Source organism: Zeus faber (genome assembly GCF_960531495.2).
Source record: "Zeus faber genome assembly, chromosome: 15".
NCBI classification, from domain to species: Eukaryota; Metazoa; Chordata; class Actinopteri; order Zeiformes; family Zeidae; genus Zeus; species Zeus faber.
This window is the reverse complement of record NC_137194.1, coordinates 8,610,145-8,636,464: the sequence shown is the minus strand read 5'-3', so window position 1 is coordinate 8,636,464 and position 26,320 is coordinate 8,610,145. Positions and strand designations below refer to the sequence as shown.

Here is a 26,320-nt window from a genome sequence, read left to right as displayed (position 1 = left end):
AACACGTCACAACACGTTATAACACATCATAACACGTTATAACACGTCGTAACACGTTATAACACATCACAACACGTTATAACACATCATAGCACGTTATGACACATCATAACACGTTATAACATGTCATAACACGTTATAACACATCACAACACGTTATAACACATCATAACACGTTATAACACGTCGTAACACGTTATAACACATCATAACGCATCATAACACGTTATAAAACTTTATAACACTTTATAACACATTATAACACACTATAGAACATTATAGAACATTATAAAGCAGTAACAGCAACACTAGTGTACAATTATTATAATTAGTTGATTTGATTACAACAATATTATTGTTATGTTGTTGTTAGATTATTGTATTACAATATTAATAATAACATATATAATAATAATAATAATAATAACAACAACAACAACACTATGCAATTATAATAATTAATATATTTATTATAACAATTAAATTGTTATATCATTGTTGTTGTTGATAGATTATTGTATTACAATATTAATAATAACATAATATAATAATAATAATAATAATAATAATAATAATATGCAGTATAAAAACAATATACAATGGTAATAATTAATAAATGTTATCATAACGATTAAATTGTTAAATCATTGTTGTTGTTGATAGATTATTGTATTACAATATTAATAATAACATAATAATAATAGTAATATACAGTATAACAATAATATACAATTCTAATAAATATATTTTATTATAACAATTAAATTGTTTTATCATTGCTGCTGTTGATAGATTATTGTATTACAGTATTAATAATAATATACAGTATAACAATAATATACAATTATAATATATTTTATTATAACAATTAAATTGTTATATCATTGCTGCTGTTGGTAGATTATTGTATTACAATATTAATAACATAATATAATAATAATAATAATATGCAGTATAACAACAATATACAATGATAATAATTAATAAATGTTATCATAACGATTAAATTGTTAAATCATTGTTGTTGTTGATAGATTATTGTATTACAATATTAATAATAACATAATAATAATAATAATAATAATATACAGTATAACAATAATATACAATTATAATAAATATATTTTATTATAACAATTAAATTGTTATATCATTGCTGCTGTTGATAGATTATTGTATTACAATATCAATAAGAACATATTAGGTACAAAGTAAACAACTATAAACGAATTGAGATAGAATGGAGAACATTTTTTAATAATAATACAACAAACAAAATATGATCAGACACATATTCCAAGCATTGTTTCCAGCGGTCAACACAGACCTGGAGCAGACCACGGTTATAATAACTGTCAAATCAGACCAACACGAAGGGGTAAAAATCGCTGATATTTAAAGTTTGATCCTCCAGCCTCGCAGCCCGGTCTCCGGCAAAAAGACAAAACAGTAGCTCCATCTAGTGGTGTAAGTCCGTACTGCACCACAGTTCCAGGTTGTTTTGTATGCGCCAACAATCAGCCATCCCAGTTCAAAACAGAAACAAAACAAAAGAAAAGAGCAATTATAATAACAAATAGCTGCTGTACATCAGAGAATGGTAAAATGTTAATAAATAAATAAATAAATACATTAAAAAAGATTCATTTTGGTGACAGACTTCTTCAGGTAAACATTTCTGAATACATTTGATCCGCCGATGTGCATTTCTTATGAGTGACAAATTGAAGAGGCTCAAAATAACATTCAATTTCAATTCGAAACAACTCAAAAGATGAGGTTGAATTAAGAGATCTAGCATTATGGATATGACATTTCCCTAATAAAAACAAAAAGGTAAACACCAGTGCATAGGTAGTTAGCTTTACATTCATAATGTGACGTCATATTTCCCGTCAGGGAAGACTGCATGTGTTGTTCAGCACAATGTGTAATTCTCGAAGCCTTCCCAAAAGGTAACATGGGCAACCACAGAAAAGATGAGCTACACTTTCTTGTTCCGTTTTGCAGAGAGTACCCTTAGAAATCTTGAAATATACATGTTTGCTGGATATATGTCATGTAATACTTTCAGATCCATGTCCCTTATTTGGTTTGGGATGAAGGATCTAAAAGGAACAAGCCAGGCCTTGTGCCAGTTAATGTCTGTAAAATAGGAGTTCCAACGTGATTTTCCACGTGGTGTTATTTAAATAGTACATACAACTCAAGGAAGCCTTTCATTCTAATATACCAGTGGGTTCTGAATGGATTTTATTACCAGGCTAAATTCCGTCGACTTGATAGGGAACGCTTTGTCCTTCAGAAAAGCTTCATGGTTTAGAAGTGGACCACGAGAAGTCGTGTAAGGCCTTTAGGAAGGCGATGTTTCTGTCAACCGAAATTAGTATTTAAAGCGACTTGTTCCTTTCAGCAATACATTCACTGTTCCGCGTGATTCCACAAGAGCGCGTCGATCGAATCTGGGTAGTTTCACCGGTTGCCATGCAATACTATAATCACACATCAATTAAAAAAAAAAAAGCAAACAAACAAAAAAACAAAAACAGCTCCTACTTCTTTAAAATGTTGCCTGGGCTGAAATGCCACACCGAGTTTGGCGCTTTTAAACACCCTTTAATCCGTTTTACCTCCATTCCATCGAGTCCGATAACTAAGAAGGCCACGATGGATGTCGCATTACTGCATTTATCACCGCAGGGACTAACGCCCCGTGGCAAACAAACGCTGACGATCCTTGAACGTCCCTTTTCCCCGGCATCGCAGCCCTCGCAAACCAACGCGGCCGCCCGAGGTAAAGCGCCGACGCCAGACCGCAAACAAACCCCGCCGCGGTCGCGTGACTTCAACGTCACCGCCGCCGCGCTTTCCAACCGGTCGTTTGATGGCGCTCGTTGACGTCATCCGCGAGCGCCCGAAGGTTTTGCGCCTGAGCGTGGGGTCGTTCCCCCCACGTCACAAGTACGCGAGGTCCGGCAAGCTCGGCCCCGGGAGTGCAGGCCCCCGGGGGACCAACGCCGCCGCCGCCTGCTGCGAGGTGCGTCCTGGGATGCTTGGCCGTGCCAAGTCGGAGCAAGTCCACGGCCGGGCGTTTGGGACCGGACTCGGCTTGACGCGTACTTCGAATCGGAGCAGTATAACCGTCTTCTTTTAGCACAAGCGAAAGCTGCGAAACGAACCAGTGGGTTATTCACCGTCGTTTTTTTTTTTTAGACCGTAGAAGAGAACGTGAAAATCTGAACCATAGACCTTATTTCGACTTATATAGATATGTCCAGAAACATTATTAACAATATTACATGTACAATAATCCATGTTCATATATATTTATATGTTTGTATATATAACATCTCAAAAAAATCAATCCAAAAGCCAAGTATCCAAAAATATATCAACAGAAACAATATTAACAATATTACATGTACAATAATCCATATTCATATATATATATATATATATTTGTTTGTTTGTATATATAACATCTCAAAACAATCTATCCAAAAACCAAGTTTCCAAAAATATATTAACAGAAACAGTATTAACATTATTACATGTACAATTATCCATATTACTATATATATATATATGAATATTGAAAATATATAATACATGCATATATTAATATATTATATATTTATTTATAATGCAAAATTAATATTATTTTTATCCATTTAAAACAACGCCACAACCTGCGCAGGCACCGTTGGCCTGTGTGTCAGTACTGCGTTAGTAGTCCTAACTTCTGAGCTAAATGTGTTCTTCCATTACCTCCGTACGGAACAACAACATGTTTGTTTGTCAAGCTTGTGAAGTGTACAGGCTACAAAACGGATGCTGGCGTAGCGTTAAAAAAAACTGTGTAGTTCAAATCAAAGTTCGACGAGTTTTTATAATAAAGGAATTCTGATTTAAATGAACGTTCCTTTACACCCCCCCCCCCCCCCCCCCCCGCCCCACACACACACACACACACACACGAAGGAGGTCCGGTTTTTCCAAGTTCCCGCCTCAATGGAACGCAGCACCAGACATGTCAAACCAGCGCTGCATTTCCCAGACGCTCGGGCGCGGCATCCTCTCCGCCACCATGTCACGGTCCTCCATTGGCCCATTGTGGGTTTAAGGGTAACTGGATGCCGACAGTCTACAGGCCGCAGCCGGACCCTTCTCATGAGTTACTGCATGGGGTAACACCGACCCCAGTGACCACGGATTTTCAATCCTCTTCACTCCCATTCTTCTTAAAAACTTGCTTGCAGACCTGTCCTTCGCAGTACAGCTCCTTCGCGGGAATAGATTCAATAGACTCAATTTAGAACAGTTTATCACGTACATCAAAAGTTCAAAGGTGCTCACATAACTCTATATCAATTGCTTTATAGACAACATATCCAAAATATACAGAATATACAGGATGTGTTCCATGCATAAGACAAATTAAAAGGCTGTGTCGAGGGCTAAGTGGAGATATGGTTGCTGTGAATACTGAGTTTGGGTATAACAATAAATATGGATTAATGGATATGTATACAATAATAGAGGATGGACACCAATGGATAAATACGAGTACAATATCACAAGTCTTCACCAAATGCAGCTTATCCTCTTCAATCCAGTGAGCCCAGCCCCGCCTCCTCTTCTCTCCAATCTGCTCGCACACCAGTTTGTTTCCCTCCCACGTAACCAGTGACTACATCACAGGAAGAGAACCGGCGTTTCAAATCAAAAGACTCATCATATACATCCACTGATTCCAATAATACTCAGTCCCACACAGTCCCACCAATCACCTCAAATTCAGCGCGAGAATCGTCAAACCCCAACCCTTCATTAACTCCTCTACCTTGACGTGTCTGTTGTCCAGTCCCTGGGTGTGTTCCTCAAACTCCTGGCCGACCTTGAAGGAGATGCAGTAGCTGCGGATGGAGCTGAGGGTTTTGACAATGTACGTGTTCCCCTGCTGCTCAATCACTTTCCTCTGCTTCAGCCTCAGAGCAATCTTTCTCAACACAGCACTGATATCTAGAAAAAAGAAAGAAATGATCCCAAAAATGCACTGACGGAACAAGCAGCGCTGTAATCTGAGAATCAGAACGTGTTTATTGCGCCAAGGGCAGTTCCATATACAAGGAATGTGACTCATCTTGTTAAGACGAGTAGCATAAGGGAAGAGAAGGCTTAACAAAAAACAAAAAATAAAATACAATATACAGAATATACTACTGGTAAATGTGCTCTATACACCAGAGAAAGATAAATTACAAAAAAAGATACTGATCAGCCACAACATTAAAACCACTGACGGTAAAGTGAATAACATTGCTCATCTCACTCCAATGGCACCTGTCAAGGGGTGGGATGAATAAGGCAGCAAGCGAACAGTCAGTTGTTGAAGTTGATGTGTTGGAAGCAGGAAAAATGGTCAAGTGTAAGGATCTGAGCCACTTTGACAAGGACCAAATTGTGATGGCTAGACGACTGGGTCAGAGCATCTCCAAAACAGCAGATCTTGTGGGGTGTTCCCTATATGCAGTGGTTAGTACCGACGGAAGACAGAAAGCTAGCCCGTCTTGGTCCGATCCCACAGAAGAGCTACTGTAGCACAAATTGCTGAAAAAGTTAATGCTGCTATGATAGAAAGGTGTCAGAGCACACAGTGCATCACAGCTTGCTGCGTTTGGGGCTGTGTAGCTGCAGACTGGTCAGTGTCCATGCTGACCCCTGTCCACCACTGAAAGCGTCTACAATGGGCATGTGAGCGTCAGAACTGGACCATGGAGCAATGGAAGAAGGTGGCCTGGTCTGATGGATCACGTTTTCTTCTACATCATGCGGATGGTCGGGGTTAGGGTCCATGCCTCCACAGGTCCAAGCGGTTTTGGCGGCACAAGGTGGAGCTACACAATATTAGTGGTATTAGTGGTGGTTTTAATGTTGTGGCTGATTTGTGTATATATGAAAGGTGCTAAGGGGCTGTAACGATGCAAGTATCGACTGTATAAATATGAAATTAGTGGGTATTTCAATATACTGTATATTTATTCACAGCAATCACATTGACATGAAATCGCCGCTGCCTCATTGTCTTTACTCATGATTGACTCCCAAGCAGCTTTCATATACTAATATACAAGCATTAAAAATGACCATGATTCTATGGCAAGAAGGAAAACACATTTCAAACAATTTGGCAAGATAATGCTGCTAGGACTCACCCAGAGCCACCATGTATCCCTCCAGATTGACATTGCTGACTATGTCCCAGGTTCCACAGAGGCTCGCTGGCATTTTGAAGGCTTAACTGCTGGACGTAAATGGAAGGAAAGTGTTTACCAGAATCTGCTGGGCCGGTAAGGACCTGTGACCAGAAGATAAACTAGATGGTATCTGAATGCCGTTGGAGGCGGGCCCTGGTGCCTTGTCACCCAAGGGCCATGAAAGGATGAGGAAGGCGTTCCTCTGTCAGGTAGTTGGGAGAGGTGCCAGATGAGACAAACGAGTCGCTCCCACAACAAGGCTCAGGCCTCACCCACGGTGAATATTTCAGCTCCTCTCAACCGATTGCACACGTCAAACTAAGGCCTGTGCGCTGTAAAGACTTTCCACAGGCAATGGAACGGACTAGAATTCTGCCGAACACTACATTTCACGACTGTTTTCATTCTTAAAAAATAAAAACAGAAATAAGAGAAATTGGTAACCAAAATAACAGACCGTAGCCACACAGGTTTTCGAAGAATAGGAATGTTAATGAGAAGTGTTTTTCTTTGCATTTCTTGTTATGCGGTAGATGTGTCAACTACGGCGCTTCTGAAATGTCGACATGCTTTTCTGCGTGACGTACATTGGAACAATTACTGAATTATTTCCTTCAAAACAAATCCAGCAACAGGCTTACTGTTGTAACCAAAGAATTCCTTCATCACAACACCTTCATTTGGAGGATCCTGAATTCGACCTTACTACTTTCTCACATTGTATATTTGTGAATGTTCTGCATATTTGTATATATACCTATTTCTTGCATGTACAATGCACATATGTACCGTTGTAAATAAACATCTCTGTAGATCCCTTTGATATTTGTATTTATTCAACGCATCATACATTGTATATACATACATGTTTTCCTTTTTGGATTATTTTACATGTTATATTGTGAATATTGTTTCTCTTGATTATTTTTGGATTGATTTCTTTGGGATGTTATATATATATATATATATATATATATATATATATATATATATACACACACACACACACACACACACACACACACACACTATGTGCGTGTACCCAGATTCCAAAAATATATCAACCCCTTCACAAGAAGTTTCTTTATTTTTCTCATCTCCTTACAAGCTTTGGAGTTTGTCAATGAGCATTTCACTGCATCTTGCATTGTATATCAGGCCAGTCATTTCTGTCTGCTCCCCTCAACGCAGTTGTGGCGGGCCAAGGGGGTGTGGTCAAGCTGCCACTGCCCACAGGTGGAGCAGGCTCCCATCCCGGGGCCGCTCAGCTGCTGCGGACCCGGCGAATCAACGGAGGGACCAGGAGGTAATAATATTGGGTTTGTTGTCCCCGCAGTCAAGGGCGGTGGCGAACGTGCCGGACACGTCACAGGGGGGCCCCCGGGAACACACCTCCACACCACAGCATTCCACCCCCCAACTCTTCCCCTTCTCTAATACCTCTCTCTCTTACGCTTCTTCCTTGAAGTCTTTACCGGCCGTGTGCACTGTTTATTTAGGCTCCAGGGCGTTCATACGCTCTGATGCATAGCAGTGTCAAATGCTCTGGGAAGAATTCAGTAAGTTGACCTTCCTGTTCTGTCTGATTTGTTCACCCAGTTCACATTTGATGCCAAGTGAGCTGACGCCGTGTGGATTTGACGGCAGAATTAAATGGTAATTCAAGTTAATGCAAATGCAGAATGGTGTGGGTTAAATTTAATCAACGGGTTACTGTCAATTTGGCTTTTTGGTTGCACATGCGAGTCCTGGGGTCAGTTCAGTTCCTAGGTAAAGGAGAATCACCTGCTTGAAATTCACTTACTTCTTACAACTTCTAAATTGTTTCAATAATATCCTTTTGAGGATCTCTATGTGGAATAAGTTAAGATCCAGTATTTTTTCGGCATTTGTTTTGTTCCACAGCAAACCAAAGAAAGATAAAAGAAATGCTGTGGCAGCTTGTGGTGTGTTGTACACACAAGCACAGCCCATTCCAAACTGTATTTTGCCCATGGGCACATTCACAGAACCTTGTGAGGAATTTCATTACGAAGAAGAAGAAGAAGAAGACAAAACTACATCAGTAAATCATTTCACAGTCAGGTGCCAACTGAAGCTATTTCATTATCACAGAAAAAAAAGTTTGCTAAGAAGTCCCCAGGCTGAGCGAGGTATAATAGTTCCTGCAAGACTCCATCGTTTAAATAAAGTACGATCTTATCTTAGTTTATAAAATAAAGAATGCAGAGACGCAGCAGTTGGCCTGCCATGTGTGCACATACGGGAAACAGAAGAGACTCCATCAACTCAGCGATAGCACAGCGCTTTCTTTGGAACCATCAAACACAAAACTCAGTTTGTGGTTTTCCCTTCTGGGTAAGCCCTAAATTGTTTGGGAGATGTATCCCCAGTTGCTTTACTTCCATTTGATACTCCAAAACATCCTGATAAGCAGATTTGAAAAGTCCGCGCCACGTCTTCTGCGGTCACCGTTGCTTTTTTCCCCTGTGCCCAGGGTCACTAGTCTGGTTGTATGGGTGGCTGTCATTGGTCAATGGGCTGAATGACTTAAGCCCCATTGAATAATGTGGGCGTGTCACTATGTGTGGGTACACGAAAAAAGAGCACTGGGGCTGAACTAGAACTCGCAGCCTGATGGTACTCGTATCCTGCGTTTTTCTCGCAACTATTTGGTGGTGCTGTTTCTGGCGGTTTTTACCATAATCCAAAGTCGTCCGTTTCAAGTTAGTTTTTTGACATGAAACAACAGCACAGTTCACATTTCTAATTTTCTCTTTCACCCACTTGCACCAGCCGCCCCTGCTCCCGTGTATCTCTCCAGAGGGGCAAGGACAACGTCGGCATTTTTCTGCTCGCTCTCTGCAGTGTACGGCTTGTTCTCTTCAATGTAACGAACCACGGAATCTGGCAGGAGGTACCTGACGCTCTGGCCCCGCCGCAGCGCCCGGCGCACGTGAGCGGCCGAGATATCGTTGGCCACCCACTCTCGGACGATGTGGATGTTCTTGCGATGCCGCCACAGTGTGTCCGACTGGTGGATGAACTTGTGGGGTTCGCTGCCGCGGCGGGTGATGCACACCAGGCCGTAGCGGCCCACAATCTCAGCGATGTCCTCCTTCTTCCAGAGATGGGGAACCTCAAAGGACTCCAGGACGTCTGCCCCACAAAGCAGCATCAGCCGAGGATTATCTAGGAGGCCGTGGGGGGATGGAGATCAGCTCGCAGATGGGAGTTTTGTTTTCTCACAAGGAAAGCTCTGGGATTTGATCAAATTCTATCCCTTGGAGACGGGTTCAAGTAAGCATCGGTGAAATGAAACGTCGTGTCATGACATGTATGACATGACAATGTAGTTTAATGTGAAAATATGTGCATATTATTCCTTTCGGGCCAGAGTCCTTTCACTTGCATTCGCAACTGTCGTTAGGTGGTGGCGTAAAGACAGTTGACTGTGAAGTGTCATTAGGTGGTGTGAATGGGTGTCACCTTACACAATGCAGAACTGCCTATCTGTGTCGCAGTGTCGTATAACGATGGTATGCGCTCATGACAGGCACTAATCCAATAATACAATGTCAAAAAGGATAATTAGAGAGTAAACAGGACCAGGCATGCCCTTTAAGTCCTCCAAGTCTAAACCCAACCGGTCTTAGCTCTAGCGGCCACTATTGACCGGCCGGCACTGGCCAAGATAAAGGTCAAAGTCTAGTCAGGTGAAGTCTTTCAGGTGCGACAGCGCGACCACACCCAAAAATCCCAAACTGCTGAGGAAAAACCTGTAAAAAGCCCAAAGGGGAAAATGAATCCTTCCTCCTGGCAGGCAATAGGTTTCATGCGGGAACATAAAACATGGCAATGAGGACACCAAAACAAATAAATAAAAATGACTGGGTAGTTCTGGAAATTTAGTAGCGGTAAAACAACAAATACAATTTTGTACAAATTTCACCAAGTGAAGAATTTATACCTCTCTTTTTTAGATACTTCACAGTGTCCACATCGTCCTTTTTCTGCTCTGCTGCTGCCGCTTCCTCATAGTGATGCCTGGGTCAACAAAGACAGATTGTTTTAAAGCTTTCACTTTCGGACTTGAGCTCTTTAGTGACCTCTGTTTATGAAGTCGGGCTTCCCTTAAACACAACATTTAAGAGTTCAGAGTCACTGCTGAGGCCGGCGACAATGACCAAGGTGTCGTGTTTGACTTTGCACAGTTGACTGCACTGTACTCACTCCATAACTTTAGCCGTCTCCACCCACTCAGGCTGGGAGCTCTCCCAGGAATCCACTGTGATCCACTCAGAGTTGGCTGAAGCAAGTCTGGCCATCATCACCCGGTGAAAGGCCTCGATTAAGCCCTTCTTCTTATAACCATCACCCACCGGGGAAATGATTCCCCCCGCCACCTTGTACCGGCCTAAAATACAAATTAAATGTGTTTGTCTGTAGACAGGCAAAAGTAAATAACAGCACAATTGACAGAACGATATATTTCAGCAGCGAGTGCAGACGAAAGAAAAACATTTCATCGTCTAACGTAAATGTGACTGTGATCAACCACATCATGTGTCTATTCATCCAATGTGTGTTTATTCGACCTGTTTCTTCAAGGTCATCCCGGGCAAGTTCAAACATGCGTAGGTGCATGTTGGTGATGGGGTTGAAGGATCCGCAGGCCAGCAGGACCACTTTGATTGGATCCGGAAGCTCCATGCCTCATGCCGGAGTTGACCTTCTATTATATACGTCATATGCAAAAAAACAAAAACAAAAAAAAGCAAACACAATATCTCATTATCACCTCAGGAGTCGTTGCAAAAGCATTTACGAGCGCACTGAGGTGCGACCCCCTGCTATGAGAGTTGCGATCCTGGTTGATTTGACGCGTCGGACAAGCGATGGGAGCCAAGTGTTACAGCGGAAAGGGGAGGCGAGAATGTCTTGTAGCACGATAACGGATGTTTAATCAGCTGGAGAACTTGTTTTTAGAAGCTTCTGTGATCCATCTTTCTCCATTTGCCCTCATTCATTCATAAGTGGGGGCGTGCACCCCTCCCCTGAAAAATCTTCCACTTTAACACAGTCTTAAAAAAACAAAAAATATTTCAGTGCACTGCTGCAAACACGCTTCATCAATTAATGTTTAGCCAATATTGTATTATTAATATTCCCTTGTAGCTATGTCAACTGTTCCAATCCAATGCCTTACAGCCTTGGCATTGAAAGTGATGCAAGATTTGTAAAGAAAGAAAATCACAAGCTTGCTACCCGAGTTGGAGTTTTTATAGTTTCATGTTCTTGTTTGTTTGCAATATAAAACAGCCAAAACTTTGCCCGACGCTCTCTGGGTTCAGTGATCGCGGGTCCGTCTTAACAACTTTTCACACCGGCTACATGACACAAACACTGAACCTCGGTTTTACTGTGTGGGCCAAAATCAATAACACGTGCATAGAAATGTTCATTGATTTGTGCACGGACTCGAGACGCGTGCGTACAAGCCAGATTTGCGGCCGAGTTTGTGAATGAGTATGCTGGCGGCACCGCACACTTAGTATTACGCCTACTATTATTTTGGGACAATTCTCTGTGTGTTTGTGTACATGTACATACTGTATGCGCCTTCTTTGGCATAAACCGACGGAAGCTTCTTTGGCATTTTACCGACAGCGGCGGCTTCTTCTGGGTTTTGCTCACAGCAGCTTCTCGTTCTTCATTGGAGAAGAGTTTTGATGTCACAAAGACATCACACGGCAATGCTGAATGAGGTGCTGCAAATACTATGGGGCAGGGCTTTGAGGGGAATTCCCCAAATGTGATAATGTGTTTCCATGATGAATGCATGGATTCCTCTGTTGCAGTCTACTTTCCCATGGGAAAACCCCACGGCCAAGGTTTTTGGCACAAAAATAATTCCCAACATAGCATGAACCTATACTTTGATCATGACACTAACACTGACTTGTTTGAAGTACTCAGCATAGAAATGGCTAGCTCTACTTCCGACACCGGTCCAGGTGACGGCTTGTTTCAGCGGGACTTACGGGAAGATGAGGACATGGAAACTCAGCATCAGAGAAGCTCATTCGGCAACAGACTGAGACGACCACTGTGCTTGTTGGGAGAAAAATATCCTCCTCGAAGGACCACCAAGTTGTTCAGTTGTAGAAAACCTTTCTTAATTTAATTAACTTAATTACTAAATTTCTGTTGGTTAATTCAAGTATGATAATTACCTTCGTGGTTCTCCACATGTTCGTTGATGGGTTAGAGAGTCAATCAGAAGACGTACCACGAATTTAGGAGTTAAGTCAGATTTATTGTCAAGCAGAATCAAAAAGTATAAGATACAGAGTCTCTGGGTCCGGTCCCTTGTATCCCTGACAGAGCTGTCGAGCAGGGTCAGTTCTCAAAGTCTCAACCCTGATTCTTCTTCCCTGGACCCTTATAGAGTCTATTCTTAGCAAGTGGTCACAAAAGGACATATTGATCACAAAGAACTGACTCCAACCAGAGGCGCACGAACAACATGAACAACATCTACGCAAGCGGAAAAATACAGGAAACAACATGTGTGCGACTGATCACAAAGAACTGTTTCCGACCAGAGGCGCCATATTATTAAAACAATCCCCCTTTTGACCTCATGTGGTCAATCTAAAACAGTAAACAAAATATGTATTAATCAAGGGAAAGAAGGTAAATAAAACATAGAAGTGTCCAACACAGACTGGTCGACAGATCAGATCCTTCAGCTGGACCTTTCTCTACCTAACAGAATCTTACCCTAACACGAGAAATAAAATATAAAACATTGAACTTCCTCCAAGATGACATTTAAAACAAACAAACAATTCTGACAGTGCATGGCTCCAGAAGTGATTGGCAGGGAAAACCCCATTTGTCTTAGCGGGAAAACCTGCCAACATCAGTATTATTGAACGTGCGGATGGCATTCACTCACCTCCTGGACCATTTACAATAAAAGAGCAAACTAAAAGTACAGAGTAATTATTATTATTATTTTTTTTTTTTAGGAGTTGTCTCTCTGGGTGTGATACTGGATCTTGCATCTTTTTAGCTCTTAACCTCATGCGAGGTGTGCTGACTTCGCTGTTTTGATCTTTCTCTCCTGAACCCTGGTCAACTAAATGCGGTCATTGTGGACAAGCAAAGCAACGCATTGTTTAATCAAAAAATACACTTGGACAGTTAACAGTGAACTCTTAGCTGACGCAGAAGACGAGCAGCAGCGCCGCGACATTGAGGACCAGGCCCTCCAGGAAGACGTAGATGACCAGCTCCAGGGACTGCATCAGGTGGTCCACCGCGTCGAAGGAGCAGTTTGCCGCCATGGTGCCTTATCACACTGTTGGCCCCGTGGATACGCCGTGGGGGTCCAATTCAGCCCTGTCTAGGCGAATGCATAGCCCCAGGAGGGACACCACCTGTGTAGGAGGTTTGAAGCAAACAAGACAATTGCAATACATACACACTCCCCGGGGATTATTTCCCCGCGGAGCCTATAGGCCCTTGTCGGGGTGCCTAAAACAACATCCATCTGTGAACAACGTCCTCACCTCCGGGTGGGAGATTTTTTCATTCTGTAAATATCCCCGAATCTTTACATCCTTTTCTACCTGCTTTTCACATGTATGAGGAGGGAGAGGATCCATATGATCCGCCATATTTACTCCGTCCGCCGTGTATGTGATGTGTGGTTGGAGTAGTGTTTGTTCCAATTTTTTGTCGCAGACTAGTCATGGTAAATGCTTTGGATGAGATGAACGACGTGACGCTATGTGTTGTTAGGACCGTTAATGGGTGGCACATAACCATGTGGGCTGTTTTCGTTAATGCTTTTGCTACTGCGGCTGCAAATCGTGTGCATGGCAGTTGGCCTTTTTCTACTGAGTCCAGGTTGGAGCTGTGATACATCAGGACTAGTCTATCTCCCCCTTTTTTCTGAAAAAGGGCAGCATTTGCCACTCCCCCTTTTTCAGAAACATCCAAATAAAACGAAGTGTGTAGTCTGGGACGGCGAGGGCGAGCGAGTGTTAGAAATATCTGGCTGTTAAATGTGGTGTTTAAGTATTGGATTACACTTTAGGTCTGTTCCTAACTTGTTGAAAAATAATCGAGTCACATTGAATTTGAATGTTAGGAATAATTTGTTGTTAAATGTGGTCGTGAGTAATCAAATAGGGCGTACCACTGCAGTTGGTTCTAAGTTTGCAATGAAAGCGTCATGGTAAACAAGATCTTGGGTCGTTTAGGGTGACAAGGTATGGGTCTTTCGGTGGGACGAAGGGGCGAATGGACTGCAACCAGGGTTTCGATTTGGTGTACAGGGAAAGTATTCCCCTTTTTTCGAGCGTCTCTGGGGATACTCTGCCCCAGTATACATCGGCTTTGGGGGTCGGGGTTCGGTTTGAGTGTCCGGCGACAGAATCATCTGAGCTGCCACTGTAAGGTAGTTAGGTCCACACGTCATGACCTTCCCATCCGGGAACTTGATTCTGGTGCCCGATGGGAGACACGTCACTTCCACGCCTCTTTATTTTTATTTTTTAATTTTTTTTTTTTTTTTAAACACAGAATGTCTCTGGTCAGTAACCATGAATGGTAGCTGCGTGGATTCGACAGTCATTGGGAGTAGGGGCTCTGCCAGTCCCTCCTCCGGGGGGGCCCCCTGGGCACCCCTTCTCCTGCCAGCTGGGCTCCTGCTACATCTGGGGAGCCGCCCGTGGGTTGGGGGCTTGGTGCGGTGGTGGTCCCTGCTGCGCTGCAGGGGGTGGTCCTCTGTGGTCTGGGGCTTGGGACTGCCATGGTACCGGGCATTTGCGAGCCCAATGTCCGTTTTCCCCACAGTTGTAACATCCCTGTGGTTGAGGATTGGAAGCAAATCCCCCTCTCCCTTGTCCACCGTATCCCCCATGACCACGTCTGTTCGGATTAAAATTAAATCCCCGTCCCCTTTAATAGTAGGTTGACATAGTAGGTTGGCCGCCGTGGTGGGAGACCCAAGCTCGCCTGTGGGGGAGGAGGACCATATGGGCCTTGGTACATCCGTACTCCTCCTCTCGTGGGATCCCTCCACGTGGGTCCAGTTTAACCCTCCAAGTCAGGCTGAGGAGGTGGGACAGGCATCACAGGAGCCTGTTTACTGGGCTTTACCTTGCCTGCATTGCATTTGGCGTCAGCCTCTTTTAGTTGCATTTTGAGTAGACGCAGCTCTAAGTCCTTTTTATTGCCGTCGTCCTCAGTCTGTTTCTGCTTATGAGAGCGTAATTGATGTGTGACATGTGTTTCCCATTTAGGGAGAGGCTCACTGTTTAATCCTGGGGTGTCGGCTAATTTATCCCACACGGGAGACGGGAGTCCTGCCAATATCGCCTGTTTAAACAGGACTTGATAGCCTCCCACATTGAATGGATTCTGGCCCGTGTGATCTAGCCACAGCTGTTTGGCACGACGTACAAATTCCTCTGGGGACTCATCGGGTTTCGGTGAGAATCGCAACCCTTCACCCTCAACCATTTTTAAAGGAAACTGGGTGCGTAAGGCCAAATTCAATTGTGTTCTGACAACCCCATATTCACTTTCATCGCAGGTGAGAGAAGTCTTTGCTGTTTGTTCTAGGGCGGCGAGCTCGCCTGTGGAACTGGAAGCGGATATAATCGCTCTGAGATCCCCTAACGCCAAGTTTAATCCCATGGTCAGGCTCTCAAACTCTCTGAGCCACGGTGCTGCCCCGTCTCTTAAAGGGGGGAGCTTCTGGAGGAGGAGGTGCATGTCAGTCATCTTCCATGGGCGGTATATGTCGCTTCCCCCTCCTGGTACTGTCATGAGGGGTGCTTGAAATGCAGCGCCCCCTAGGGGATCCTTGTGGGTACTGTGGCGTTCCCTTAATTTCATGTTATGCGCGGTGGCTCTTTTGGCTTTAGACCTCGTGAACATTCCGCCCTGTGGCGGGGGAGAGGTATGTGTAAAATTTCCTGTGAGATGGAGTGAGTGAGTGAGTGAGTGAGTGAGTGAGTGAGTGAGTGTGTGTGTGTGGTGCCACCTCGGTGAGTTGTTCTCGCGTGACGGGGGTCGGGTAAGGGGGGTGCGGCGGGTGACGCGCGTATGGTGTATTGTCCTCCTCATCAGAAGAGTACCTCTGTCTGTACTTTCCCCTTTCTCTTCTCCATTGTCTCCGTTCTATCCTCTAAATCACTTCCCCTATCGCCATATCCATGCCATTCGCTTCGTCTCCTATCTCTGTCCCTCCTTCTCCTCTGCTTCTGTCCAAAAGCCCCGTCACTTAACTCCTCTGTGTCCTCTGACTCCCCACCTTCCCCCTGGGACCTGCCATAATCATTCATAGATCCACACTCCTCGCGCAGTCCTCTGTATGGCGCTCTATGGCGAAGTTTAAAGCTTGCCCTCTACTGTCTGGACTGAGGTTTTCAGTATCTCAAATTGGTCGTGTAGGCCCTCGGCGTGTTCCATCATTTTCCCATTTTGTCCTCAAACTGTCTGGGTCCTAGTTCGCTGCATTCTATGACTCCTCCGTCTATTTTAAATAAAGGTGCCTGAACCGCAGGGTCAGGCGGGGCATATGGTGGGGGGCGCAAGTTGTCAGATGCTTTGGCATATGACGATGTGGCCTCACGGTGTTTGTTATGGGCATCGTTACACGGCAGTTGTAACTCGTGACAGACTGCCATTAATTTTGCCGCATCTTTGTGATCTTTTTTCGCTCGGGCCAAATCATCAACTGCTTGTTTATATACAGCGCAAAATGCCTCGCATAATACTTTCATTTCGGTCTCTTTATCATCGTCCGGGGGTAATATATTTTTGTCCCGTAATTCATTTTTAATGATGTCAATTGGAATTCTCTTTTAGGTCTTTTAATCGGACTGAATCCTCCCATATATAGTCCCTTTATTACTTCCCATTTTTCTCTGAATGTTTCCATGGTCATATTTTACGAACTTACTGATCAAATGTACAAGCATCCTTAAAAAAGGCTCATATATGTTTTATCAACTTTATAAACGTCATGTAAAAGGCTCATATTTTTTATCAAACATCCTTAAAGAAAGGCTCATAATCTTTTACAAAGTCCGTAAACAGGCTCATATTTTTTTTTTTATCACTAGGGGGGCAAGAAATGTTTCTCACCACACATGTATTAACTGCCACAAGTTTGAAAATGTATACACGTGATCAACAGACAATGTATGGTCGCAATTCCCTTATTTGGGGACCTAATCGGCAAGATTCTACAGATTTTTAGGGAAAACTGCGGCCGACTACTAGGGGTTCTATCCCAGTCCAACGAATAGTTTTAATACATGTCCGTCTATTTCACCACCCCACTGTTATCCCATACAGACTTTTCCTTTTATTCCTCGGATGATTCATTCAATAGAAATAATCGCTTTGAGGAATTTCGAGAAAAGGACCCTCCCCACAATATTGGACATAAACATACACACAAAATCTCTCTCAAACACAGAGCCAGCAATCTAATTGACGTGAATTGGGCCTTTAACCCCTAAATGCTTGGCTTTTTTACTAAAAATCTTCCCTATGACAGACTGTCTCATACTTTTTTTTTTTTTACCTAAAATTGAACAGTCACGGGTGACTGAGACTTACCTGTCTCATTTACCTAATTATGACAGTCACCCGTTACCTGTCTTTATTTCCTAAAATGTAATGCGGGGCCTTTCACCCTTAAGCACTTCTTTACTATCCTTTTACCCTTAAATGCATGCTTATACCTAACTGTGCATTACCTAACTATGACAGTCCTGTACAGACTGTCTAAAGGCAAGAGCCGAGAGAGAGAGAGAGAGAGAGAAGGGTAATGGAACAGTTGAGAGGAAGAGAGAAACATAACCCAGTTTCCCGAAAATTTGGCAGTTCCTCTAATTTTATGCCGTTTTTGATTCTGCCTTTTATTTAAAACATCTGTTCCTTATCCAGACATCGATAATTTGATATAGTCAATATACACAGCTTTTGTTAGAGGTTTGTGCTTACCTTGTTTTTATGAGGGCCCTCTCGGCTTCTGGACAGGTCCGGATGTTGTCTAGGGGACTTCCAATATCCCCGTTGACTTTTTGTTTAAAACAAATTGTAATTATGTCAATTGTTGTCGTTTTTGACAATATTATTAATTTGTAGTTACGACCTCTGATTTAAACTCCTTCCCATCACGTCGGGGTCACCAATTGTTGGAGAAAAATATCCTCCTCGAAGCATCACCAAGTTGTTCAGTTGTAGAAAACCTTTCTTAACCTGTTTTAATCAATTACTAAACTTCTGTTGGTTAATTCAAGTATGATAATTACCTTCGAGGTTCTCCGCGTGCTCGTTGATGGGTTGGAGAGTCAATCAGAAGACGTACCACGAATTAAGTAGTCAGATTTATTGTCAAGCAGAACCAAAAAGTATAAGATACAGAGTCTCTGGGTCCAGTCCCTTGTATCCCTGACGGAGCTATCGAGCAGGGTCAGTTCTCAAAGTCTCAATCCCGATTCCTCTTTCCTGGACCCTTATATAGTCTATTCTCAGCAACCGACCAGAGGCGCCATATTATTTCTAACATGCTCCAAGACTGTACAGCTCCTCCTCCGGCTGGTCAATCAATCACTTCACCACAACGTGTAGTGTTGATAAAAATGGTTTATTGTATATTGCCAATTCCATGTCAATCACTTTTACTATTGGTCTTCTAAATACGTTGTTTCTACATTTTTCAACTCTACTTTTACAAAATACGATATCACAGCAACTAGAATAACCTCAATGGTTCACCACAGGATTTCTATTTTCTTAAAAAATATATATATTCCCCCCCCCCCCTCGCAGAAAAGGTTCTCACTAAAGGAAGCACTTGGCAATTTAACTCAATTAAAACTTAACTTACAAATTATACCATCACAACACATTCAAACCAGAGCCACCTTCAGTGACCTTCATCTATGTGATAAGAATAGATAAAGAGAACGCAATCAAACAAATGACAAAAATACAAATATTTCCTAATTTATTGAGAAAATTATCCAACATTGACTGTCGCAAAAGGTATGAACCTTTGCTTTCAGTCACTGTTGTGGCCTCGAGCAGCAATGCCTTGACCCAAACATGTGTGTTAAGTGTTGATCTGAACTTTTTGCCAATTCGTCCTTACAGAACTGCTTCAATCTTGATTGAACTCCTAGCTTGTAGATCTATTTTTTTTGTCCATAGAACATTCTTCCAATAGCCTTCTGGCTCATCTACGTGGTCTTTGGTAAACTTTAGCAGCATTGTTCTCTTGAAGAGTGGTGGCTTCCTCCGTGCCATCCTCCCACGGACACTTCCTTTTCAGTGCTTGCCTGACGGTGGACTCATGAATACCAACATCAGCCAAAAGGTCTGCCGATCCTTGGACTTTCCACTGAAGTTCTTTGTGGATTGGTGGAGCCCAAACTCTTTTGAAATTATTTTGGAACCTTTTCCAACCCGATGAGCATCTACAACTCTATTTCTTAGGTCCTCAGGTCCTATGGTTGAGCCATGCCTTGCTTCCACATACCTGTGTGGTGAAAACAAGACTTTGATAATCGAGACCCACTTTTTTTTGTTTTGTAAATGGGGCAGGCTCACTCAAACTCACTCCTGATTGTCATCCCATTGAATTCAAACCTAACTCTTATTATCCCTTCAAATGAACAAATAATCCTAATAAGGTTTCACATACTTTTTCAGACAAAAATATTTGATGTCGGATTATTTTACTCAATAAATTAATACAAGTATTAATGTTTTTTTGTGTATTTTGTTTAATTGGGTTCTATTTCTTATCTATTTAAGGACTTGGGTGAAGATCTGATCATGCTTTAGGTCACATTTATGCATAAATTCAGAAAATTCTTGGGAGTTCAAACTCTCGAGCACCACTGTATCCTATGGGGTAGCTCGTACTGTGCTGAGCTTCTTCAGCTTGAGGAGGCACTCGTGTATCGCTCCAGAGGAGCTAGGACAATGTCGGCATTTTTCTGCTCGCTCTCTGCAGTGTACAGGTCGTTCTCTTCAATGTAACAAACCACGGAATCTGGCAGGAGGTACCTGACGCTCTGGCCCCGCCGCAGCGCCCGGCGCACGTGAGTGGCCGAAATATCGTTGGCCACCCACTCCCGGACGATGTGGATGTTCTTGCGATGCCGCCACAGTGTGTCTGACTGGTGGATGAACTTGTGGGGTTCAAAGCCGCAGCGGGTGATGCAGACCAGGCCGTAGCGGCCCACAATCTCAGCGATGTCCTCCTTCCTCCAGAGATTGGGAACCTCAAAGGACTCCAGGACGTCTGCCCCACAAAGCAGCATCAGCCGAGGGTTATCTAGGAGGCCGTGGGGGGATGGAGATGAAATGCTTACATTTTTCTTTTGGAGCAAAGACTTTTCACTTGCATTCACAGGTAGGAGTCTTCAGGTGGGGTAAATGAGCTGTCTATCGTTGTTACGGCGTCTTATAACCATAGTCCGCTCTCATGACAAGCACCAATCCAAAACGCAACATAAAAACGGACGACGAGCTCTTCAAAGTTATGGAAAGAATGAAGCAGCAGTTCAAGATCAAGTCAAAGTCAAGATAAAGGTCAAAGTCAAGTCAGGTGAAGTCATTCAGGTCTATTTGAATGGAACTTTATTTCATTTGGAGTTTCGAAGGGCTTGAAAGGCCGGTGTACTGTAACGACAGTTTGATGGCATGCCTAACCCTGTACACCCAAATTGGCTCGGAAAAACAAAACCCCATGGTGGGGAAGGAAAAAAGCTGGAGGATAAAAACAAAAAAAGGAAAAGGATCTTTCTTCTCGGCATGCTATAGGTTCCATGTGGGCAGTTATAAATGGTAATAAGAACACCAAAACAATCAAAGTGAAAACTACTAGGTAGCTATAGTAATCTAGTAGTGGTACACAAAATATACAATTTTTGATCTTTGTTACCTTTCCTTAAGTAATAAGATGAATCCCCAGACGAATTTTCCTCTATGCGTCTCTTTTTTGCATACTTCACAGTGTCTTCATCGTCCTCATTCTGCTCTGCCGCAACCGCTTCCCCGTGGTGATGCCTGGGTGGAGAGAGAAGATTGTTTTATAAGCTTTCACTTCATGACTTCAGAACATGAACAATCTTTAATCACCACACACACACACACACACACACACACACACACACACACACACACACACACACACACACACACACACACACACACACACACACACACACACACACACACACACACACACACACACTTTGGATGGTGGCCGGTGAAATGAGGCCTCTGCATTTAACCCATCCTGGCTTGTCCTTCCTCCGGAGACACAGCCAGGAGCAGTGGGCAGCATTCGTGGACGAGCCCGGGAACCTGGTGATGAGTGTCCATCGCTGGTCAGACAATGATGTGTGCAGGTTTTTGGTGGGGGTCCTTACTGACATTTGGTGGAGGAAACCCCATGTGAGCACGGGGAGAACATGCAAACTCCACACAGAAAGGCTCCTATTTGGGAGATAACCCACCGGAGCACGGTGCCAACAGCGCCCCAGGCGGGAACCCAGGACCTTCTTGCTGTGAGGCAGCAGTGCAATGCACTGCACAACTGTGCCATTCAGAAGCAGGTTAAATAATCAATGAGGATCACAACCGTTCTCGCCGGATGCTAACCCTACATTCTCCAGACATAGTGTCCATATTTACAGATTAGATTAGATTGCACTGTACTCACTCCATAACTTTAGCCGTCTCCACCCACTCAGGCTGGGAGCTCTCCCAGGAATCCACTGTGATCCACTCAGAGTTGGCTGAAGCAAGTCTGGCCATCATCACCCGGTGAAAGGCCTCGATTAAGCCCTTCTTCTTATAACCATCACCCACCGGGGAAATTATTCCCCTCACCACCTTGTACCGGCCTAAAATACAAATTAAATGTGTTTGTTTGCAGACAGGCAAAACTAAATAACAGCACTAAAAGATTCCATAAAGAGCGCAGGAAAACAAAAACATTTGATTGTCTAATGTAAATGTGACTGTGATTAACAACATACGTGTGTATTCATTCAATGCGTGTGTGTGTGTGCGCGTTCATCTGACCTGAATCTTCAAGGTAATCCCGTGCAAGCTCAAACATGCGTAGGTGCATGTTGGTGACGGGGTTGAAGGATCCGCAGGCCAGCAGGACCACTTTGATTGGATCCCCATACTCCATGCCTCATGCCGGAGTTGACCTTCCTCTATGCACAAGAAGCAACACCATAGCCATCACACTACCATCCTGGGAGTCGTTGTCAGAGGAAAACATTCTCTCTGACATTTTGGAGTACAGTTAAGGATAATCACAACCACCGCATACATAAATCTCAGAATTTTGGCGTATGAACATGTAGGCAGGATGTCTGCGGGTTCTTAAAAAAAAAAAGTTGAAATGTAGTAGAGTAAAAGTGTAAAGTCTTTGCACTATATGCACTATATACTTGTAAAATGTATCTGTGCTTACCAGTGGTGTACCACACCGGTCATCGGCCGGTACTCCAGCACAGCGCATAAAAAAACCTACACCCAAGCCAAATTCGCGACAACCCAAAGGTCGCGTCAAAGCCCACGCAACAATCGCTCCCCAACGTCGGAGCCGTCAAGTGTCACCGGCGGCGAAAGGTGTGCGAAGCGCAGGGCAACGCCTGGGTCGCACACACCCCCCGGCGCAATTACCTCAAAATGATCAATTACGGCAGGGAGATTCGAAGTGCGCGCGTTTTGGCGTTGCGTTTCGGCGTGACGAGAAGGTGCAAACCACTCCCATTGCTTTGCCTCGGACCTTGCGCTCATCTCCCGCCGCGACCGGGGAGACGAGCGACTCCCGGGAGATTTCAAAGGCGAAACCCGCCACGAACGAACTCGTGGGCGGGTCTCGCGTCACAAACACCGCCGGTCTGCGCCAGTTCTCCTCCTGTCTGATAATCAACGTCGACTGGTGCCAAAACGTCGTACATCGATTCAATTAAAATGTATATATGTATATATATATATATATATATACTGTGAAACGACGTATACTTCGATCAATGTGGCGCAACAACTGATTACGTAAACGTCGGTGATACTCACGGGCGGCTCCGCTGCGCTCTCGGCCCACGCTCCCGCATGTGATTCGCTTCCGGCATCGCCGCCCCCTGATTGGGCGAGATTGAAATAGCGCCATCCGATTCGCCAGGGCTGAGGCAGACGCCCCCGATTGGGCGGCATCGACCCGGAAGCAGAACCGGGGGACCGCGCCCTCCGGCTGGCGGCAGCGAGCGAGCCGTCGCTGCGGACCCGCTCTTACGACGGTGCGCGTCGTTTTCGCCGCGTGACGGGCGATCGGGGTCTGAATGAGGCTGTGAACTGTTCCGCGGATTCTGCGGCCAAACGAATCGCCCCCCCCCCCCCCGGCTGTTTGTTTTTGTTTTGGTTTTGTTTTTTTTGAGGCGTCGTCGCGTCTCCAGGGGAGAGGTAAGGACGTGTCCTAATCAGCTGTTGTGCGTTCCGAGCCTCTGGGATCCCATCTCTGCGTCCTCGGTCGCCGGCGCTCCGTCCGGGTGACGCGCAGCTCGTTTGCGGATGTTATTAAACGCCAGCGTGTGCACGGGTGTCCTCTTGTCTAAACTACTGCCATTTGCTGGTCGGCTAGCGACGACGACCGGTAGTCAGCACCGGGTTCCCGTCGCCCGACGCGGTCCCCTTTGTGTTGTAACCTGTGGCTCTGCTCGTTCTCTGGAGGTTGGAGGCTCCGCCCGAAAAGATCCGCCTCCTCGAAAGCATGGCTTCTCGGGGGAAATCGGAGACGGGGAAGTTGAGGCAAAACATGGAGGAGCAACTCGACAGACTGATGCAGCAGCTCCAGGACCTGGAGGAGTGCAGGTGCCCATGGCGGAATTGTACTCGGGTCACTTTGCGACTCACACGTTCCCTGCTGTGTTTTGGTTTTGTTTTTGTGTTCACTGTGATCCTTGCTCTCAAGGGAGGAACTCGACCAGGAAGAGTACGAAGAAACCAAGAGAGAAACCCTGGAGCAGCTGAGCGAATTCCACGACTCCTTGAAGAAAATCATGACGGGGGACATGACGCTCGTGGACGAGCTGAGCGGAATGCAGCTGGTACGGACCGGACGCGCTGGTCCACTTGGTCATAAGACCCGTGTGACCTCGGCGCCGATTCAGCGGCTCATGACCGCAAGTAATAGACGCACGACAACAAGTTTGGTAATGCGTGAGGTGATGGGGTTTTAAAAGCTTTCTTGTGTCTTCTCCATCAGGCCATCCAGGCCGCCATCAGCCAAGCATTTAAGACCCCAGAGGTGATCCGGCTGTTTGCCAAGAAGCAGCCGGGACAGCTGAGAACCAGGCTCGCAGAGGTTTGGATAGGTTCATACTCCTTTTTAGCTCCAACCCAAGCTTTAAGTTCCGCCTTTGTTTGTTGTCGTACGCCCGTGGGCCGCATGCCTGACCGTGTGGCGCCTGACGCAGATGGATCGGGACGCCATGGTGGGGAAGCTGTCCAGGGACGTGTACACGCAACAGAAAGTGGAGATCCTGACAGCGCTGAGGAAACTGGGCGAGAAGGTCAGGACCAGTTTCCACCCCCCCGGCCTATAGATCCAGCCACAACTCTGCTCGGTGCTCTCTGGTTTCTGTGATCGTAGCCCTTGTGTTAATGACATGCCATGAACACCAAGGCTCAGTCGGTCAAGTGTTATTTCAAATTTTATTTTCCTTGTTGTGAAGTACAGTGCCATTTCTCGCTCGCTTATACACTGTCAATGTCATCCGCCTGGAACTAGTTGCGTTTTCCAGCCGATGTAGTGACTCACAGTAAATGCTCCTTTCAGGCTGCATTGTTTCCATACTGACAGGCAAATTTAACCTCTAACCAGACTCCTATTCCCATTTGGGCGTGGCGTGTGAGATTGAGGACGGCTGCCTGGGGATCAACTTGGCATTGTTTTGCCCTTCATAGTACATTGAATATTATGCTCGAAATAATCGCTGTTTTTGTTCGGTTATTTCTTTATTTGCAGCTCACTTCAGAAGACGAGGGCTTCCTGGCGGAGAATGCCACGGCTACTCTGAGTCAGTTTGAAAGAGTGACTGCAGATCTCGGTGAGTCGAGTTTAACTGTGTAGCACCTAAAATATTTAAACTGCGCAGTGGTTTGGTTTTCGTGTGTTTTGGTACCCAACTGCCTCTTTTGCCTTCATTTTCAGGGTCGGAAGACAAAATTATGGCTTTAGCGAGCTCCGGAGTGAAGACAAAGACATAGCAGCGCCAGAGCGCTTTCTTTTCGTTTCAAGCACCCATGTCAAGAAAAGTGCCAAATTTGTGATTAATCGACACATTTTTAGGCATTTAAGTATACACTAATAATTTTTAACAGTATTGTTTTATATACAGAATCTTTTGTATAAGTCTTATTTGTGGATATGATTCTAACTTGTATGTGGACTTTTAACTAGTCTACAATTTGGTAATTGCTTGTATTTTAAAATTCAAGTGTTGGTCCAGTTGTTCCTACAAAATATTTTCTTGTGACTCTCGTGCTCGTTTGTGTGTCAGTCTTATGGATTGTAAATTTCTTGTTCTTAGGATGTTGATCAGAGCGTTTCCTTGTCCGCTGAATGTTTGCATTAACCACTCTGTTTTTAAATGTCGAGTGCAGTGGATCTCCTGTTCATCCCTGAAATCATGTCTGTAACCACTTTATAGAACCTTTGAAAAATGTCTTGGTTTAGAGTGAAGTTTTAAACTTTCTGCCCATTGTTTAACTTAAAAGTTTTGAATCACAAGTTTGTCTTTTAAAAGGCTTATTTCTTCCACTACGGCTAAAAAAACTCTGTACCTTATGTAAATCCTGGGTTACTGCAAGATCAGTAAGTGTAGGCGTTTAGTTGTAGATGTTTTACCACTAGGGTGCACAAGCGCACCGATGTTCCACTGCATTTTATGTGTGGCCACAAAATGACAAGAGAAAAGTATTGTACCCCA

The 26,320-nt window shown here is 44.2% G+C and overlaps 4 protein-coding genes and 1 long non-coding RNA gene across 6 annotated transcripts; 1 reads left to right on the top strand and 4 right to left on the bottom strand.

Moving 5' to 3' along the window:
- Window positions 1–1,236: 1,236 nt before the first annotated feature.
- LOC307241730 lies at window positions 1,237–2,833 on the bottom strand. Its single transcript, XR_013844566.1, has 2 exons — window positions 2,631–2,833; window positions 1,237–1,478 (listed from the first exon to the last, which is right to left on the bottom strand). It is a non-coding gene; the product is annotated as an uncharacterized lncRNA (long non-coding RNA).
- A 1,383-nt stretch (window positions 2,834–4,216) lies between these two features.
- rbp7a (retinol binding protein 7a, cellular) lies at window positions 4,217–6,316 on the bottom strand (the record flags this gene model as incomplete). The annotated part of the gene is made up of 4 exons (XM_080014567.1): window positions 6,216–6,316; window positions 4,844–5,022; window positions 4,589–4,690; window positions 4,217–4,282 (listed from the first exon to the last, which is right to left on the bottom strand). Exons 1-4 carry the CDS (start codon window positions 6,286–6,288, stop codon window positions 4,217–4,219), a joined length of 420 nt encoding a protein of 139 aa, XP_079870693.1. The 5' UTR covers window positions 6,289–6,316.
- A 2,720-nt stretch (window positions 6,317–9,036) lies between these two features.
- LOC307240719 (nicotinamide/nicotinic acid mononucleotide adenylyltransferase 1-like) lies at window positions 9,037–10,970 on the bottom strand (the record flags this gene model as incomplete). The annotated part of the gene is made up of 4 exons (XM_080014566.1): window positions 9,037–9,449; window positions 10,201–10,304; window positions 10,491–10,674; window positions 10,856–10,970. 4 exons carry the CDS (start codon window positions 10,968–10,970, stop codon window positions 9,037–9,039), a joined length of 816 nt encoding a protein of 271 aa, XP_079870692.1.
- Window positions 10,971–19,288: 8,318 nt separating this feature from the next.
- On the bottom strand, window positions 19,289–23,437 carry LOC307240842 (nicotinamide/nicotinic acid mononucleotide adenylyltransferase 1-like). Of its 2 annotated transcripts, XM_080014724.1 has the most exons (6): window positions 23,409–23,437; window positions 22,398–22,537; window positions 22,033–22,216; window positions 21,250–21,374; window positions 20,370–20,640; window positions 19,289–19,836 (listed from the first exon to the last, which is right to left on the bottom strand). In XM_080014724.1, the coding sequence occupies exons 2-6, from the start codon at window positions 22,510–22,512 to the stop codon at window positions 19,626–19,628; spliced, it is 906 nt and encodes a 301-aa protein (XP_079870850.1). In that variant the 5' UTR covers window positions 22,513–22,537; window positions 23,409–23,437; the 3' UTR covers window positions 19,289–19,625. The 2 variants fall into 2 exon arrangements, with proteins under 2 accessions (XP_079870850.1, XP_079870851.1); XM_080014725.1 differs by having other exon boundaries at window positions 19,698–20,640.
- A 139-nt stretch (window positions 23,438–23,576) lies between these two features.
- lzic (leucine zipper and CTNNBIP1 domain containing) lies at window positions 23,577–26,320 on the top strand. Its single transcript, XM_080015461.1, has 7 exons — window positions 23,577–23,792; window positions 24,060–24,200; window positions 24,301–24,436; window positions 24,595–24,693; window positions 24,806–24,901; window positions 25,357–25,438; window positions 25,543–26,320. Exons 2-7 carry the CDS (start codon window positions 24,100–24,102, stop codon window positions 25,596–25,598), a joined length of 570 nt encoding a protein of 189 aa, XP_079871587.1. The 5' UTR covers window positions 23,577–23,792; window positions 24,060–24,099; the 3' UTR covers window positions 25,599–26,320.